Source organism: Lates calcarifer, linkage group LG11 (assembly GCF_001640805.2).
Source record: "Lates calcarifer isolate ASB-BC8 linkage group LG11, TLL_Latcal_v3, whole genome shotgun sequence".
In the NCBI taxonomy this organism is placed as follows: Eukaryota; Metazoa; Chordata; class Actinopteri; family Centropomidae; genus Lates; species Lates calcarifer.
Genome location: NC_066843.1, coordinates 18,572,996 through 18,591,570, shown reverse-complemented (window position 1 = coordinate 18,591,570; position 18,575 = coordinate 18,572,996). Strand labels below are relative to the sequence as shown.

General features: G+C 41.6%; 1 protein-coding gene across 5 annotated transcripts in view; it reads right to left on the bottom strand.

Moving 5' to 3' along the window:
* Positions 1-5,370: 5,370 nt before the first annotated feature.
* plppr2a (phospholipid phosphatase related 2a) overlaps positions 5,371-18,575 on the bottom strand; it is a 46,691-nt gene continuing 33,486 nt past the window's right edge. For all 5 annotated transcript variants that reach the window (XM_018698683.2, XM_018698685.2, XM_018698682.2 and 2 more), the window contains 5 exons: positions 12,630-12,750; positions 11,797-12,047; positions 10,270-10,446; positions 10,051-10,178; positions 5,371-9,027 (listed from right to left, as the gene is read on the bottom strand). In XM_018698683.2, the coding sequence (XP_018554199.1) occupies positions 8,919-9,027; positions 10,051-10,178; positions 10,270-10,446; positions 11,797-12,047; positions 12,630-12,750 (786 nt within the window). In that variant the 3' untranslated portion in view covers positions 5,371-8,918. The remainder of the gene's footprint in view (positions 9,028-10,050; positions 10,179-10,269; positions 10,447-11,796; positions 12,048-12,629; positions 12,751-18,575) is intronic.

Sequence of the window (18,575 nt, the reverse complement as noted above, 5' to 3'; positions counted from 1 at the left end):
GCCTAATAACATTACAGCTGCCATAAGGGTAGGGAGGGGTCAGGGAGGGTGAGGCAAGGGAGAAGAAGTGGGGAGGGGGGGGTGAGCTATGTATGAAGGGTGAAGCATTGGCGGGGGTCTAGAGGGGTGGGTGCTGTGAGGGAGGGAGGGGGTGCAGGGAAGAAGGGGGAGGGGCAGGTGCATCACTAATGGCTTTTTAAAAAGGTTACAGCATGTCGCTCCCTCTTCATAATGGGGCCCTGGCTGTGCTGGAAATGCAATTTCCGGGAAAGATAATGCAAGGAGTGAAGGGCTGTGGGGGGGTGGGGGGTAGGAAGGGAGGATGGGCGGGCGGTGTGTACCTTGCGCTTATGTTCAAGTGAAAAAGAAAGAGAGAGAGAGAACGAGAGAGAGAATGAAGACACAGATGAGGGGAGAGAGAGAAGTTGGGGGGGGGGGTTACAGGCGTGAAAAAAGGAGGGAATGCAGCATATAAGCTGGAGGAGATACAGGGGCTATCTGCCTGCATGTGTGAGTGCATCAATAGTTAATGAAGACATTATCTGAGGACACTGCGCCCATGTATCTAAACAAACATTATCCTTCAACCCTTCAACATCCTGCATGGTTGGTTAAAGTCAAGTATACTAATTAACCCCACTCCACCACTGGATATGAGTCTCAACTTTGCCTGATTGAATCTTCCTGCTTTTCAATGGGTATCTGTAATTGCTAGTCATGTTAGAAGGACGATTTAAGTGTATACATTATGTTCCTGTCGGCGCTGCACCCTTTGCTCGATGCTATAGTAATACTTTCAATTTATTTCACACCCTCTGCACATAACATAAAATCAATAACTCACGCTTATGTGTAATTTCATTGTGTCAGCCTGTAGTTCTGCCTGAACAATTATAATTTAACTAAATTAATATTGAGCTGACATCTGGTATCTGTGCATGTGTGTGTCTATATGCATGTGTGAAAAGTGTATACATCTTTGTGCATTGTTTTTCATATGAAGAGGAAAAAGAGGAGAATAAGAGGCAGAGCAGTGAGGAGTGGAAACATAATAAGTTGCTCTACACCTTATATTCTATACAAATCCAATACCAATACCAGAAATGCACACACACACACACACACACACACACACGCTTCCTCCCCTCCCTCCCTTTCACGTCTGTCTGTCCCATCATGACTCATCTGGCTTGTCTCTCCTCCTCTCCTCCACTTAAGCACGATGATGACATGTGCAACTTCCTCAATGAAGCACCTCAGCTGACTGCGCCTCACCTCCAAACTGTCAGGGGAAACTGATGCCCCAAACCCACAGTGCCTGCTTTTAGAAACAGGTCCCGTATCCCAGCAGACAGAAGACAACACAGAGTGGGATGGAATTTGAGATTCGGGTGGGAATGCCCCGTTGTCTGGTTGTTATAGATTTTCTGTGGTGCCTTTTCTCTTTCTGCTTTCCTCCTCATCTGCCACCTGCTTGCTTGCACTGCTGTAAAAACTTGTACAGGACTGAGAATATAAATCAGGGCCTGGAACTACATTTCAGATTGAAAATGAACTGAATTCAAACAAATGAGGTGATCTACTAATCATTGTGGGTTGACTTTATTCCCTTTCAATCTTGTCCATAACACACTTGCTACTGAAAGTGATTGGTATGAACTACAAAAGACAATGAGCTTTTGTTCTAGCACTGAACATATGCAACTCCAGACACTTTTTTTAAACAATGGTGACAAAAGCCACTGAAATAAACAGCTATAGTTACCAGATTTTAGCTAGCTTGCTAATTTAAGCTTACTAGCTACATGAGTTGATGAAAATGTTGTCTCTGGTTGACTTAATTTTTCTAGCTTATTCATTTTAATAGAGAAATCAGTATTAAATATGCACCAGGTAGTGTGTTTTAGTATTGTGAGTATGAGAAGGAAATTTTGTCATTTTTTCATCATTTTGTTTTAACTTAACACTGTTTAACTGCTAAGCTTACACACTTGTTTTCACTGTTAGTATTACCAGAGTGTAGGTGTAAGATGAGACCTTACCTCATGGGTCTAACTGATGTTTTTGGCAAATGTAAAGCTATCTACAGAGATCTACAGAGATTGTAATGTTAGCCTAACCTCTGTGGGGAAATGCTGCACAGCAGATATTCCTTTGATACAATACAATCTATGAGATAAACTAGTTGTGTGGCTTTTTTGTCAGCATTACCTGTAGCTTCACAAAATAATAATAGCTGATGATGTAAAGTTATTACTGTAGGTACCAAGCTCGTCATTGGGACATGATAACAGTTGCATACATTGGTAGAGACAGTACCCTACAAAGAGAGTATCACTCTCACTACAGCTCCATGCACATCCACAGGCCTGCTGTGTAAAGGTTGCTAAAGCTATGAGTTGTTAATCATTGTTCAGTGGGATGAGGGGTTAGTGGACAAGAGATTGAAATGAATTAACTATAAAAAAAAATTCAATAAGCCTGATGCAAAATAATGATGATTTCCATCTAGAAATGCTGAGGTAATGGGTCCAAATTCCCCCAGTGCACCTACACCCCAAGAGGAAAAGTATGATTTTCCACCCCCAAAAAACCTCCTTAACTCTCTCTTTGTGCACATTTAATTAATTTAATTATTCAATTAAATACAGTCTCACTTAAAGATATCTGCTCTATTTATCTACCCACCATCTTCATTTTAATGGTGTTTTGTCTGGGTGAGTCTCTTCTTACGTGCCGTCTCATTCACTACTTGTGGTAATGCACAGAAAAACACTGTAATCTCAGATATATTCATTTCCACCAAGACAAAACAGAGTTACTTTCCAAGAAATATCACATTCTTCTTAATCTCTGGTCTCTATTCTCTCGGCTTCTTCCCCTCACACGCACCTTCATCCACAGTCTGTAAAACCACTCAGCACTGAGCTAGGTATTAAAACATTTGGTCACACTGATCACGTTTACTTTCAAAACCAAAAGAGTGTGCTGGTTGCAAGAAAAATTACCTCAAATTACCAGAAAACTCTTGTGATTGGAATGCAGAGAAGAACACTGTGGAATTAAAATTCCCAGCAAACTAACACAGGGAGTTGTGCTGCCCACACTAATGAGGCCTTGTATGGGCAAAAAAAGGAGACAGAAAGACGCTGCAGGTGGGATTTCACCAAGGAAACAGCGTCATCCTTTGAACCTCTCTGACTGGGATGTTTGGTGGTCGTTTAAATTCAGTCAAGCAGAGGTTTTTTAGGAATTGCAGGTGCATCTCTCTAAAGTCTAGAGAATTAAGCTGACTGCAATTAGTGTCAGCTGTACTGTAAGGTTTCTTTGATCAGCATTTCAGTGTAATTCATGGATAATGTTCTCTGTGTTTTATGGGTGTGAATTCCTGAAATGAGTCAAAAAAGCCTGTGGAAATCAAGCATGCAGAGTGAAGAGTGCACAGACACAGATGTATAAGTAATTCTTTCCATTATCTATGACATTAAGAAAATGGATCTCATTATGTCTCATTAGCGTACACAGGTGCAGATCTTCTCATTAGCCACTGTTTGATTGTTCCTTTCATTTCATGACACAGTTTGAGAAATCTCTTCGTGTAAGATGTCTGAAAAGATGAATGCTGTGTTAGAGCTGGCTCTCAGTAGCACCCTCACAACATATACATGTCTATGATGTACATTGCCATCTTGTGGAATTAAGCTGCAAATGCATAATCTCTGGGGAGTCACAGGAGTCATAGAAATTCCTAATTAGAATATATGAGAGTGACAGGACAGACACCAAATGTGAAGTTTGGTTTTATCTTTGAATCTCAGGTGGTTTAGATGCACCTCGTCACTATCTGCACAAGTGACCTGCATTACTCACATTTATACTTTCTGATAATCCATATGATTGAGTTATGAAATTGTAAAATCATACAGATTATATGAATATTCTGAGATATCAAATTCTCTTTTCACTTTTTTTTCTCACACGATGCATCTTCACCAGGACTGCAGTAGATTAATGTCAAGTGTGTGATGGCTAAGAACACACTGAACCACATGATGGCAGCGCTGAGCCTGTCGCAGCATACAGTAGGTTGAACTGTGAGTGTTCTGAGTTTACAAGTCATGGTGAGTCCTATTCAGCTGGAGAGAGCAGTTGGAGAAAAATAACCCTCATGATGTATTTATTAAGTGTGTTAACTGTACATCCCCTTTAAATGATGGAACAGACAATGGCGGAGAGTATCTACTCAAGAACTGTACTGAAGTAAAATTCTGACATGTACTTTTCTTGACTGTATTCATTTTATGTTATCCACTCAGAAAGCACTTTATTTGGACCAGCTGTACTGCTTATTCATGCGACTCAGTCATATGGCAGCAGTGCAACGCATGTTGACACGTCGTTCACATGTGATCTCAGTGATGTAGACTATGCCATGATTATTGGTGCCAGAGGGGCTGGTTTGAGTATTTCTGAAAGTGCTGATCTCCTGGGATGTTCACGCACAACAGTCGCTTGAGTTTACTCAAAATGGTGCCAAAAACTGCAAACTTCCAGTGAGCAGCAGTTCTGCTGATGGTTGATGAGAGAGGTCAGAGGAGAGCAGCCGACAGAAAGGCTACGGCAACTCAGATAACCACTATTTACAACTGTGGTGAGCAGAGAAGCATCTCAGAATAAAAAACATGTTGAGATAGATGGGCCATAACAGCCAAGACCACATTAGGTTCCACTCCTGTCAGCCAAGAACAGAAATCTGTGGCTGCTACAGGCACAACAAAACTCACCAAAACCTGACAGCTGGAACAATGTTGCCTGGTCTGATGAATCTTGATTCCTGCGGAGGAACACATAGGGTCGTATTAGAGAACTGTCACTGACCTGCATCCCTTTGTGGCCACAATTTGCCATTTCTAGTGGTTATTTCTAACATGATCATTCACCATGTCACAAGGCAATGAACAGAACGATGTGTTCAGTGTACTTCAATTAAACCAGTGGCTCCCAGTTTTTTTTTGGCTTGTGAACCCTGAAAGCAGAGACTGGTTGAGGTCAATGCGCTCTTAGCCTGTCAGTCAACCAACGGCGTTTCATTTATATAACTTTTTGAGGCCCAAGCAGCAGAGGCAGACAGTATTATATAGTATAGTTATTTTTAGTCCCTTGCGTTGGTTAAGCTCCAAAAACACTGTATCTTACACTACCCATAATGCAACCAAGAATGCCACACAAACACAAACAAACAACACACACATACTGGACACCTGTGTGTACCTACACAAGAACACACACGCTCACAGAAACACACGCACACAAAATCACACAAATCATTGTGTGGATATGTAACAAAACAAACACAGACACACTGACATAGACAGGTTTTCTTATTGCAATATCCATTTATTGTTCTCATCACACTAATCTTTACAAAACAGAGGGTTTGCTGCAACAGGATCAAAGGGAAAGTGTTGTCTCTCTCAGAGTTGCAGATCTGAAGGAGAATCGTGCTTTTTATTCACATGTCAGTCAACTGCAGCGTGTTTGTTCTTTGATTTAAAACATGACTTACTAAAGACTTTACAGGAAAGTAAAGCTGTGGTGTTTGACAGTCGAACCAGAGGAGAACATATTCTGACCTGAAGAGAATCTGGCTCTTTCTGGAGGCTGTTTTGCTGTTGGTGTGTATTCTTTTGTATCCCATTCATGTATTTCTTGTACTAAGGCAGGGCTCACACAGTGAACACTGACTCAGATACTAACTGACTGCATTGCTGAAGAGATACTGAGATTTTGCACAAATGAGACGCTTGCACTTGTACTAGGTACTTTTACTATTATTTTTCCATTAGGGTTATTTGATTATTTGGCATGTCTGCTTTAGAGAAACATTAAAGACAAGAAAGAAATGAGGGAACAAAGAGATGTCATGCAGCAAAGGTCATGAGTCTGACTCAAATTCATATTTCTGTAAGTATCTGGTACAGTATAAATGTGGCTTGGCCATCTGAACCACCAGAGTATCTCTTTTTCCCTCTATACAGTGCAGTCAAACTTCTCACAAGTACAAAATGCTCAGTATATCTCTACTTCTTCTTTCTCACAGGAGACAAAAGAGCTTGGGATCAACCTGATAATATATAAGGGTAATACAGCACACATCCTTTGTGGCTATGCTGTACATAGAAGTTATAAAAGTCAACATCCTCCTGGTTCATAGATCTACAGAGCCGCCAAAGACTTTTTTAAAAATCTTGTGTGCACACATTTTTCAAGCAATAGTGGATGTGAATATAATTTTCAAACTTTTTTGTTGTCAAATCTACAGACACAGACATGGTCTAATGTTCAGACAAATGTTAAAATCAATGAAGCTAACATTAAGCAAGCTACCAGGGTTTTCTTTAATCACCTTGTGAAGTTGTCATGGCTAATGTGTTTATAGACTATCTTACAAAGAAATCATCTTTCTAGATATTTGAGATGCTATTTCTAACCAAACCACAAGGGTGTCAAATCTAAATGTTTAAAACTGTACTAATCGATATTTTTCGTATTAACAACAATACATGACCATGTGTACGGTGAAAGAATTCGCTAAAAGTAGTAACACATAGTTAACACTTTTGGCTTGTAGGGCCCAATACTTCACTATTTGGTTCAGTCTCAGTGGTATTATCAACCTCGTTTCCACCAGCAGCAGCCAGCTGTCTAGAGAGAATAAAAACTTTGATAAACCTACTGTGTGCTACCTGGCCAGGTCCAAACAGCAAACAAAGTTAGATGTAAGACAGAAGTAACTTCTATTCATCAGGTGGCCAGTAACGCAACTGGATGGGTAACACAACCAAATGAATGCTAATGTTTGTTACTGTGTATATTTGACTCTGAACATTTCTGTAGATTTGACAACAAAAAACAGGGAAAACTGTATTCATACCCACTATTTATGCTGAGAATTCAAAACAGAAAGTTCATTAAGTTTTGAACACGTAGAATCTGAACTGGGACTAAACAGCTCTCCCAGTCTGACCTTGTTCCACTGGGCAAGTTAAAGTAGTTTGATACAAAGAGTGAGTAATGTGGGCGTTTTCCAAGCGATCCAGTGTTGGTTCAGAGTGGTTCAGCACCTTCATACACACTGCTCTCTTTCATCATAATAAATACAAGATTTTCCCCAATCTCTACACTTGAGTGTTGGTAATGCTTGTGTAAAAATCACACTCTCAATACAAAAAAGAGCTATGTACAATATCATACAAACAAGTTTCATTGTTAGAAAGTGGATTTAAGGGGAAGGGACGTACAGTAACAACTAGGTTAGGGGATATAAGTGTGATTGTGCATGTGTGTGCTTTTGAATATGTTTGTCTATTTGTGTGCTCTGTAAAACAGGTCTTTATTCTAGTGTGTGTTTGTCTGCATGTGTGCGTGTGCGTGTGTGTGTGTGTGTGTGTGTGTGTCATCCAGCAGAGGGAAACATTTCACAGCACAGTGATAGTCAAGATACTAACGCCACAGAGAGAGAAAGAGAGCTAAATAAAAATTGTTAAAAGATGCGTTTGGAGAGAAAAAGGAGAAGTGAGTAAAAACCATGGATGTGAGGGAGTGTGCAAATCAAAATCAGCAAAACTGTCACGCCACATGTAGCGCTTATGGCAATCACATTGTATGTACATGTCAATAAATAAATCTATTAATAAAACTGCAGAAAATAATCACAATAATTACATAACTATAGAGAATCTTTTCCAGATTCAGTGAAAAAATAATACCAGTTCAGGGTGAGCGATGCCGTTTCAGAGAAATAAAAACGGCAAAAAAAAAAAAAAAAAGTCTGTCAGCATCACTGAAAGTGAAGTGTTTTGTATGAAGGCTCCTTGTCTCAAAAGAATACAACAAACAAATATTTGCTCCTGAATGTGATGCACTTTATTTGGCTCACTGTTGTCGTGCCACCTGCAGTCGGGAGCTTGGCTTTGTCTTATCAAATGTGTTTGTCTTTCACATCAGGTTTTGGCGAAGCTGCAACCATCTGAGAGAAAAAACATGAAGAGGATAGCCACGTGAAGATGTCTGTACTTTCATTCTGTTTGCTTTTGTCTGGTGCTTCTGCTGAGAGATATGAAATGAATCCTTTGATCTGAGTAAACTTCATGCTGAGCTGGCTAGGGCACTCCTACTCAGACTACTCTATGTGTGTGTGTGTGTGTGTGTGTGAGATGGCGTGTGTGTGAATGGGACGAGATAAGGAGAGAGGGTGAGAGAAAGAGATGGGGAGAAATTGGAGTGTGTGTGTTTGTATGGCTTGCTAAAAGGATGTTTTTTATGGGTAAATCTCAGCAGCACACAAATCCGTCAGTGGGTTTCTTTGGTCCAACATGGCAAACTCCTGACAGCACACATCAAAGCTGCATCCTGGGAGTAGTACAGAGGGGGTCAACATCACGTTTAGCTTTCAGCATGTGCCTCCTTCAAACAAGTGAAAACTCATTCATACAGTTGTGAAAGAAAAAAGGAAAAAAAATCAGTGGACATTCTCAGTGGTCACAGTTTGATGTGTTTTTCCTTACAGAGCACACCACTGAAGATGAAAGTGAGCTTCACTTGATAGAGTTTATACAAAAAAAGTCTTTAATTAGAATATTCAAAATGGGGAAAAAAAAGAAAAAGATGTACCTGACTCTGTACTGAATGTTCAGCATTTTACTTTACTGGGTATCCAGCAAAGAGAAAGTCTTTGAAGAGTTTGCCTATCGGTTCCCCAGGGTTTAGAGAGGGCAACAGGATGGTGTGTGTGTGTGTGTGTGTTGTATTTTTTGTTTTGGGAGAGGTCTAGACCTGCGTGGAATAGGAGCGGTGCAGCGTTGCATACCGCCCAGCCGGATGGGCGGCACAGTGCGGCGAGTGCTGCTCCGACTGGTCTAGACTTCGCTGGAAATGGAGCGAGACGGTATGAGGACATCGGGGGTGGCGGGGAACCGATAGGGCTGATGGTCATGTGATCTCGGTGAACGGAGATCCCCGCGGAGTCTGCAGGGGAAAGAGAGGAGTGAGAAAGAGAGAGGACGGGGCAGAGAGAAGGCGAAGGAAAAAGAGAAAAGTGAAGAAAAGAATAATCAAGAGCAATGCACGGGATGAGGGGCGAGAGAAAGAGAGGAGGAGGAGGAAACAGATGTAACGGAGCAAGAACAGAAATAAGGCGACGGATGACGGAGATAGCGAGGAGTGACAATGACAGGCAAAAAAGATTTAAAGTTGTTCAGAATGGCTGGACGTAGGTGTTGTAAAGTGGGGAGGAAGAGGAGAGTGCGGGATGCTGGAGGAGAGTGAGGGACAAGGGAGCAGATTGAGAGGAGAGAGGCAAGGTGGGAGACAGAGGAAAAGAGGCAGTCAGGTGAGGGTTAGTGACAGTGACAGACCAGAGAGGACGCAAGACATTTCCCTAAATACTTGGACGAGGACTCGAGAAAATCTCTTCAGTAAAAGCAGCATTGTCGAAGAGCAGATATAACTTGACGGGACCTCCACAACTGTTCTGACTTTTCACTGAATTCATAGTTTTACTCAAGCCAACTGCTTAGCATTATATCCAAATGGTAAATTACACCTCCAGTGTGTCAGCCAAACTGCTGACTCACCTCACAGAGTTAAGTGATTCTCTAAATCCCCGATAACAAGAAAATGTGTAACACTGTAGGGTTTAGGAGTAGAGTAGCGCCTCTTTCGCACTAGAATTTGTTCAATCCTCTGGCTGAAATGTAACCGCGGCTCATTTCACACCAGTAGAACAAATCTCAGCTGCGTTCGTGTCAGCCTACAACAAGGTTTGCGTGTGCAGAGATTTAAGGGATTCACTTGGGTTTTTGTCGGGACTTGAGGATGCAAGGTGGGGCTCGGAGCATGCATGTTTGGGGGTTTGTTCTTTTTTTGGGAGGAAAAAAAGGAGGACAACGGATTCAGGTAAGAGACAAGGGGTGTGTATCTCTGCCCCTCTTCTGTGAGCACAGCCGTGCCTCACACCCACCCCCGCCCCTTACCTGAGGACCACTTAACTTTTCAAGTGGACTCTCCACACAGGGAAGCGTCACCATGGGCATGCCCAGCACGGACTCAGGTCGCTGGGGTCGTGGTGGAGGAAGACTGGGCTGCAACTGCTGGAAGTTGTTAATCACACAAGTCACCTGGAGACAGAGACCAGGAAGAAGAGTTAAGAGAGGACCTGAAACATTTAGGCTGACGTTCAGGTTTATTTTCTCAGACTTCTCTCCTCACCAAAAATACAGCGATGGCTCCCCCGGTGAAGAACCCTGCCAGGACATCAGCCCAGTGGTTCCGGTACTCGGCTACCCTGACCACGCCTACTAGCATGGCCAGACAGAGAAGGGTGAGGCTGATGGTGGGCTTGGTCAGCCGCGTGCCTTTGGTCTTGAACACCAGTGTCACATACATCTGCAGAAAGGCACAGAGGAGGGCACGCACAGTAGGACACAACAAACACAAGAAGCCACACAAGACACACAAGCATGTTTGTCTCATTACTATCTGACTAGGTTTTTTCAGAAACCAGGTAATGAAGGAAACAGTACTTCTTCCTCTGATTAAAATCAAGAAAATTATCTCAACAAAACAACAATTTTAGAGGCAGTGAAATTGCACATAAAAGACTGCAAGATTCATTTTTTGGTTTACAGATGCATATTTGATCTTGGGGGCACCAACTGAGGTGAGGAAATTATGCAAGCTGAAAATGTTTAGTCACTAAAAAGCTAGTTTGATTCAAATAAAAAAGGTACAGAGAGAAGAAAAAATGAAAAGGGTTTGGAGGACTATGACAGAAAGATATGATCATATCTGAGGTCAGTTTGAAGTCTGAGCTATCGCGTGAAAACAGCAGAATAACAACTTGAGTTGGTGCACAGATCGCTAGTTGGGGGGCGACAGCTAACGTCTTGGTACAATGTTTGGGCCAAATAAACACACTGCAGCAGATCTTTACTTGCATGAAAAACGCAAGGTAAAAATCTCTTTGCATTCAGTCTAAACTCACCTTAAGAGTTATGTATTCCTCATGATTCATTAATTCATGTGCACTGTGAAGACTGCCACCAGCGACCACACTAATGGAGCTAGATAATGGATTTAAGGTCATATGAATAAGCAGGGATAATGCATGGGGCTCAAATATTGGCTGTGCAGCACTGATTCAACCCAGTCTGTGAAATCTATAGGGGAGAAAAAAAAACTCTACTCTCATGTCTGTACAGTTAATATGAAGCTACATCCAGTGGTTTAATGCAAAGACCGGGGGAGACATCCAGTCTAGCTCTGTCAAAATGTAACAAAATCAGCCTATCAGCACCCTGTTAAGCACATTATATCTTGTTCAGTTCATTCACCTTTGGATTATTTAAACAAACAAAATATGACATGTTAATTACTGAAGTTTAGAGGTGTTGGTAGGTGGATTTTGTTAGCTGCTAGTTGCTCCCTCTGGTTTCCACTTTTGGTGCTAAGCTGGATGCTGCCGGTAGCTTCACATTTGCTGTACACACATGAGAGTGGTATCAACTTCTTCTCTAACTTTTAGTAAGGTATTTGTGTATTTCTCAAAATGTTGAACTACTCCTTTAAATTAGGGGTTTCTCAGCAAGAAAAAATTAAATACTTCAGTCTCATAGAATAAAGTAAACGTGAAACCAAAAACATCAGCAGAGGAGAAGTAAACACGGTTTCAGTCGGCAGCAAGCATTTTGCAGAAGCATTATCTCACACTATCTTGTCAAGAATGCTCCAACCTACCACTGTGTACACTGCAGAGTAGACGCTGAGTGCTGCATCCTTGGATGGGAAGGATTTACGTGCAGACATGACAATGAGCGGGTTGCCTGTGCAAGCGCGGCGCTCTGTGATGTACTGCATGGTGGACTGGCAGCCCAGCGCTGTGTAGTTTGGTCGGCAGGCTGACAGGAAGTGAGGCGTCTGGTTTCCTGTCACTACCTGACCGGCATTGGCGAAGATGGTGGTGGTGAACAGGCCGAAGGCATAGACGCCTGGGTTGGATATGGGTGTGAGGGAGAGTTGGGTAGTGGACAGGAAAATTGTGGAAAGGATGACAGAGAGGCAGAGTTAGAAGGGAGAAACAAGAAGATGAAGAAAAGCATATTACATGTTTGACAGAGAGCAATACCAAACCATGTAACAGCACTATGAGATTAAACAGGTGATAATGAGATTTTCCTCTTAAAATAGCCTCACATTACACATTATTATCAGCTAAGGTCTGAAATCACAATAGAAGCCTTCATCTCAGCTGGTTCAGTTTAAGATGCAAATTTGCAGACTGCTTAATATTCATGAGTGACTTGCTGCCATGATCCTGACTATCTTACCTCAAAGATTATATCACAGTTTATCATCCAATTAACAGCTACATGTGCAAGCTCTGGCTGATGAACTCTCAAGTGTAGCAGGTTACATTCTAACAAGTCAACCTTTTCTTTCATGTTGTTTTGATCTTTTTCATTTTGTTTTTCACACTTCCTGACAAAACCTCACACACAGAGGCACAAAAATGGCCTTTCACAGGCCTGTAAAGAGCAGAGAGGCTGTGTAATACAAACCAGCATGCTCACCTAGGAAGCGTATTATGCGTCTCAGTAGGGGGTTGAAGTAGCAGCAGTCTGCAGTGACAATGGTCTTCTCCTGGGTTCCCTCTGCCTTGGTGAAGAAGGCACACAGCTCTCCAACGAGAATCTGCGCACAGAGAGAAAACACAGAAATGGTGTCTAACAGTGCTGAGTGTAATATTATACCCACACTCACAATACCATTTAATGTTTTGCATGTAATGTATTGCACGGCAACCACACCCTTACACACAGAGAGGTCAAAGGTCAGCTGTAAGACAGTAAAGTCTACAGCTGACAGATTTCAGCAGCATGGTTTCAGTAATTGCAATGCTGTCCTTCAGTCCACAGCTCTGGTTGAGACTGAATTATCTCAACAACTACTGACATAGCTGTGCTTTGTGTGTAGTGCTAATCAACAAATGTTAGCCTGCTAACACCCTAAATAAATAATATGGTAAACGCAGTATAGAACCGGTCATATATTTTTAAAAAAACAGCAGAAATGCAGATTACAGACTATCTGGTATCCTCACATTTCTCACATTAGGGAGGATGACATTACACTCAGGGTTTGTTTATCTTAAATAACTTCTAGCAGTGTGCAGCTCTACACAGAGGAATCATTTGACCATAGTTCAGGTGCAGCTCAACAATGAGGGTGACCATGACTGACCCTGTGCCGATGATTGATTTCAGATTGTTTCAGAGCTCACAGTGCAAATTAACCTAATTAGACACCTTAATCATCTGTTTTAATGAGCGTGGACTCCCTGGCTGCGGTTGGATAGAGATGTAAACTCAGTGCAGTCTGAAAGTTTCTGTGATCAGAAATAGCAGCCATTGTTACAGGGAGCTCACAGTTTTATTGTTTCCTTTGTGAGGAGCATCAGGCTTGTGGCAGAGGTTTCAGTCAGGTGACTGTGTTCAGTTCACTCCCTGTGAGTCTGAACAGTGGTGCCTCTCCAGGCTGATGATCCCTTAATGGACTGCGACTGTGAGACTCATCTGTATGAGAGCCTGCAGCTTTCTGAGAAGCTGGCACTGACTAAAACTGAGCTCTCTCAATGAATAACCATCTATGACAGAGATATGCTTAATCTTAAATCATCCTGACAATTTCCATGCTCTGCTGTGACAGAAGTGAAACCCACTTTAATGCTGACCGCACTCCACAAACCCATCAGCCTCGTTCTTCCTCTTCCACATTTAACATAACCCCCCCCATTGTGACAATGTCTGAAGCACTGCTGTCTGAGGAGAGAAAGCAAAAGGAGATGAAAGATCCGCAGAGTGAAAGAAAGACAGAGACAAAGAGAGATGTAAATGATCATGATCGTGTTTCAGCCAAGTGCTTCTCGTGCTTCAGAGCATTTCTAAGTGGGTCCAGCCAAGTCAAATGAGTTAATAACATGCATGGGCCCAGTCAGTGCAGCAGGGCTGTGAAGTGCGTGCCCAGCCGAGTGCTTTCTTCCATTAGTGAAACATGGCCCTAGTGGGTGTTCCATGGCAACCCTCTAAACACTAATACGAGCATGAAATCAAAGCTGAGGGGGTTTAATCAGTGGCTTCAAATCAGAGATGTTAGGGGCACAGTCACACTGCGGACAACCATTTACGGGGCAATTAAAATACACACAGTAGCTGCTTCTATGGGGACTGCTGGTCTGTGGAGGGTTTGAGCATGTGTATACCACAAAATGTGAGATAGTCGTGAGAGTGCTGTCACTCACAGACAAGTACTCTTCAACACTTTGTGAAGCAGTGGGTGGTAGTGCCTTTTTAGAAGCATATACTACTGCCCCACAAGTTCTTTTCTGTTAGTCACAGTGAATGCCTAATCTGTGCATTTGTGATAGGACTCTTTAGAGTGAAAATCAACCGCCCCAACCCCTCCACTTTTAGGGTTTCAGTTTGATTTGACTGAGCTCTCAAAACAGTGTTTCCCTATATATATATATATATATATATATATATATATACATACACACACACACACACACACACACAGCACAGCACACATGCTGGGAAGTAAATGTTAATCAGCTAACAATGTTTCTAAACAACTTAATTTGATGATTTAAGTGAATGACTATCTGCTCAACTCATCAGTATGTGTTACATTATTTAGTCATAATCTTGATTCATATCAAAAATGAATGTTTTTATGGTGTGCCATAACCTTCTGATTGGTGGTGCTTGCTGCGATTGAACATGTGCAAAAACTATACAAAACAGCTACACTGTCCTCCTTACTACTGCCCTTGGAGATAAGAGTAGGAGAGTTTATGACAGATTAACTGAAAAGAGCTGAAGAATACAGCAGGAAAGGGGACCAAGAGAGGAACAGCATAGGGAAGGTAGAAAGGTGACAGGGTTAGGGTAATACTGCAGGAGTGCATTATTCATGTGTGGATGGCATACATGTGAATAATGTAGCACATTATTTGAAGGAACATCTCTAAATTATCTCTCTCTGCTGCAGTGGGATGCGCTCCAGCTCCACGCCTCTGCCCCGACTGCTCCTTCAAGGATTCACAGTTAAATATGACGAGGTTGTCACTGTAGTTTAGGGACGAGCGGATTATAATTCCTTGAAATTAAACTGCTCATCCGGTCTACGTAATGCACTGACAATGGAGATGCATCTAGAAACATGCCATTCCAGGACAGAGAATGATTTAGCCTATGATGCTGTGTCATAGCAGGATGAGCCTCAAGACTGGGGGAAAAATAGTGAGTGTATACAAGGACAATGTATTACATTCATACTTACATGCATGATTTAGGCGCAGAACAAGAAAGGAGTGAAGGAATGAAACATTAACACAGATATGAGACATGATTGATTCTGTGTGCGTGCGCAAACAGCGTCATGAGTACAGAGCCCATTTTCGGCCGCACAGGGAAGCTGGAGGATTCTGCTCTGTGTGTGTAAGTAATCAGATCTCAATTTGTGACAGCGAGTATTAGTCAGATGTGAGCGTGCATTCAGACTGGGCCTTTTTATGAAGACGTGTCTATTAGAAGACAATAAGCGGGGATGTTTTACTCAGAGCAATGAGATGAATGAGGAGGATTGTGGAGATGACAGTGGGAGCAGTGGGAGTTGGGGAATGAAGAGAGCAAGACGAGAGCAGGAGCGATTAGAGGAACACTACTGAAGAGGAAGAAGAGGCAGAAAGAAAAGACTTTAGATTAACAAATGTATTTATTATTTATAAATATTTTTTTATACATAGTTTTAGAAATAATTGATTACACAGTGGATGTGCACATAACAAGCTGGAAAAAAGAGAAACTGCTTTGTAAAACCAGCTTCACTAGTTTGTCTGTAGGGACTGTCTGAAGCAGCAAGTTATTCAAAAGACAGGAGAGGATGCAGGAGACAAACAGGCTGTCGTATGATCCTCATGTGGCAATGATGTCAATAAAGCTGTGAGAGACAAATCAAGCATCTTGAAATCAGCCTGAGCGATGGCATTACAGCAGAACAGCGAGATGCAGATTGCTTCCATTAGTGTTCCCTTCTGCAAATAGCTACTGACTGCTCAGCCTGTGTTAGTGATAAAAAAGGTGGCAAAAAAACAGAAAACAAACAGAAGACAACAAATGGAAACAGATGGAAATACAATGTATGGTAGAGCCATTACATAAAATGGACTAATGCTGCAAGAAGCATTGACACTAGGTTCTTATATATAATGCTAATCCTAAAAGGCAACCCAACTACTCTGTTATTGTGGTCTTTACAACTATTGAAAGCATACACTATCCTTATTTTTTTATGGATTTACTATACTTGGTATGTCAGGCTGACACTTAATAGTTTATTGGTGACTGTGGAGATGCAATGTCTTACAGCCCTTGAAAACATGGTTCATTACTAAATAAGATAAAGTTTAGAGGGAAAAAAAACTACATATAATTATCCTTAACCCAGTGAGAAAAGTGAGAAAGTCTTCAGAGTGGGCCCAAAACCCTTGAGACTGTTACCTTTACAGTTTAATCATGTTTTACAAAGAGGGGGACCAGATGGAGGTGAAGTGATTTTAATATCCCAATAAAGAAAAAGCAGTTCAGAGCTTCTGTCTGAAATTACCCCTGTCTCTCAATACCAGTATGTAATGAATGCTAAACTTTAAAAGGCAAGAAAGAAGATAATTCATGAATGAATTATTTAGCAGAAACCATTTGTGGTGAGATATTCAGTCTTTCTCTGGCATCTAACCTAATGAAAGTATGCCACAGCTCTTGTATTGTACAGACCAACTGCAGGGCCATTTCTATGAAACACAGCTCTGCAGCCGTAAGACCTACTGTTTCTGACAAGACTGGGGAAGTTATTCATGTGTAAAGTACAAAGAGATGCCTAGCTGTCACTAGCATCCCATTATCTGTCATCATCTACGGCAACCTCAATCTCTGCAATGCAGTGTATATGTGAGATTTGAGCTAATGGATGATACGAAAGACACTGCACCTGTCTGAGTACATCACTGTCACCATCACCTTTACTAACATGTGGTTCTCACCAGGATTCTGACTGTGTGGAATGGGTGCTAACAGGAGCTTGTTAATCCAGGATACTGACTGAAAATACAGACAAAATACAGATGAGTGCATGTATTTCAATCCACTGACATGATGAAGTATGACGACTGAGAAAAGAACAAGATCTTGTTCATGGATGGACAGGCAAACAAATGCATTCACAGGGGCATAGGGCACTTCACACAAACCTTACTCCGTCTACAAAAGTGGAGGAATGTGCAAAAGCACACCCACTCATGCATACACATTTACACACATCATAAACATACACACACAGTGATGTTCTTGCTCCACTGAGCAGTGTGATTACACATAGTAACCACTGTTAGCCTGCTGAGAACCAGGCGTCCAAACACTTGTTTGTAGTATTATACTGTTACTGTATACTCTACAGAGTATAGATTTATTCCATCTTATAGAAGAAAAACTTCATCATTGTGTTGCAGCATCACTAATCCTTCTCCCTCTCTCTTACCACTCTTTTTCTCTTTCACCTTTCTTTGTGTTTTTCCCACTGGAAGGAAAAGTAGATTATATATTCCTTGTCTCTATCCTTCCATTTTTAACCAGTTCAATTTCATGCCCCCTTTTCCTAAATCTGCTGTTACATTCCTCAAAAATCTGCATCAATGGGATTGCTAGCTGTTTTATGTCTCACTGTGTATTTATCATTCTTTTTTCCCTCTCTCCCTCCCTCTTTGTCCTGCTACATCTTTTGCCCACCATCATCCCACTTACCAAAGGGTCATCAGAGGATGTACTTGAATGTGTCCCCAATAGCAGGTCCAGTGTTGAATACTTTGAATATCCTGGCAAATCTTGCCAAAATCCCTTTTCTTTTCCCATAAAAATAGCTGCATGACTCTGGGATTTTTAGCCTGTGCCTGGTGGGTCTGCATGCACCTGTTTGTTAGCATACTTAAGACTGAAGATTATATGTACGGATCACAGACACCTTCTACAAACTTCATTTAAGTTTTTATAAGCCTTAAACTTTCCATAGAATCAAACCCAGTCTTAGATACTTTTGATGTCTGGCATTTTTTTTTCTGCAAGAGATATTTCAACGTATGTACATCCTGTGATTACCTCTTTCTATAGTAGTTCTCATTGTTAGTGGCGGAGTCCGCCACTGTAGCAGGGAATTCAAGCTGTGATCCAGCAATATTATAATTTCATCACATTGATATCAGCCTCACTGTTTTGCATGGCTTAAAATAATAGGCCCATTAACCCCAGAAACCACAACATGTCATCTCTACACCTCGTTTTTAAACATACAAGACATGATGTGTTAATTAGTCACCCTGACAGGTGGTGGTATGGGTGAATTTGGTGAGACCCAGACTACCTTTTTACCTCTATTTCTAGTTGTTATGTTAAGTAAAGCTAGCTGCT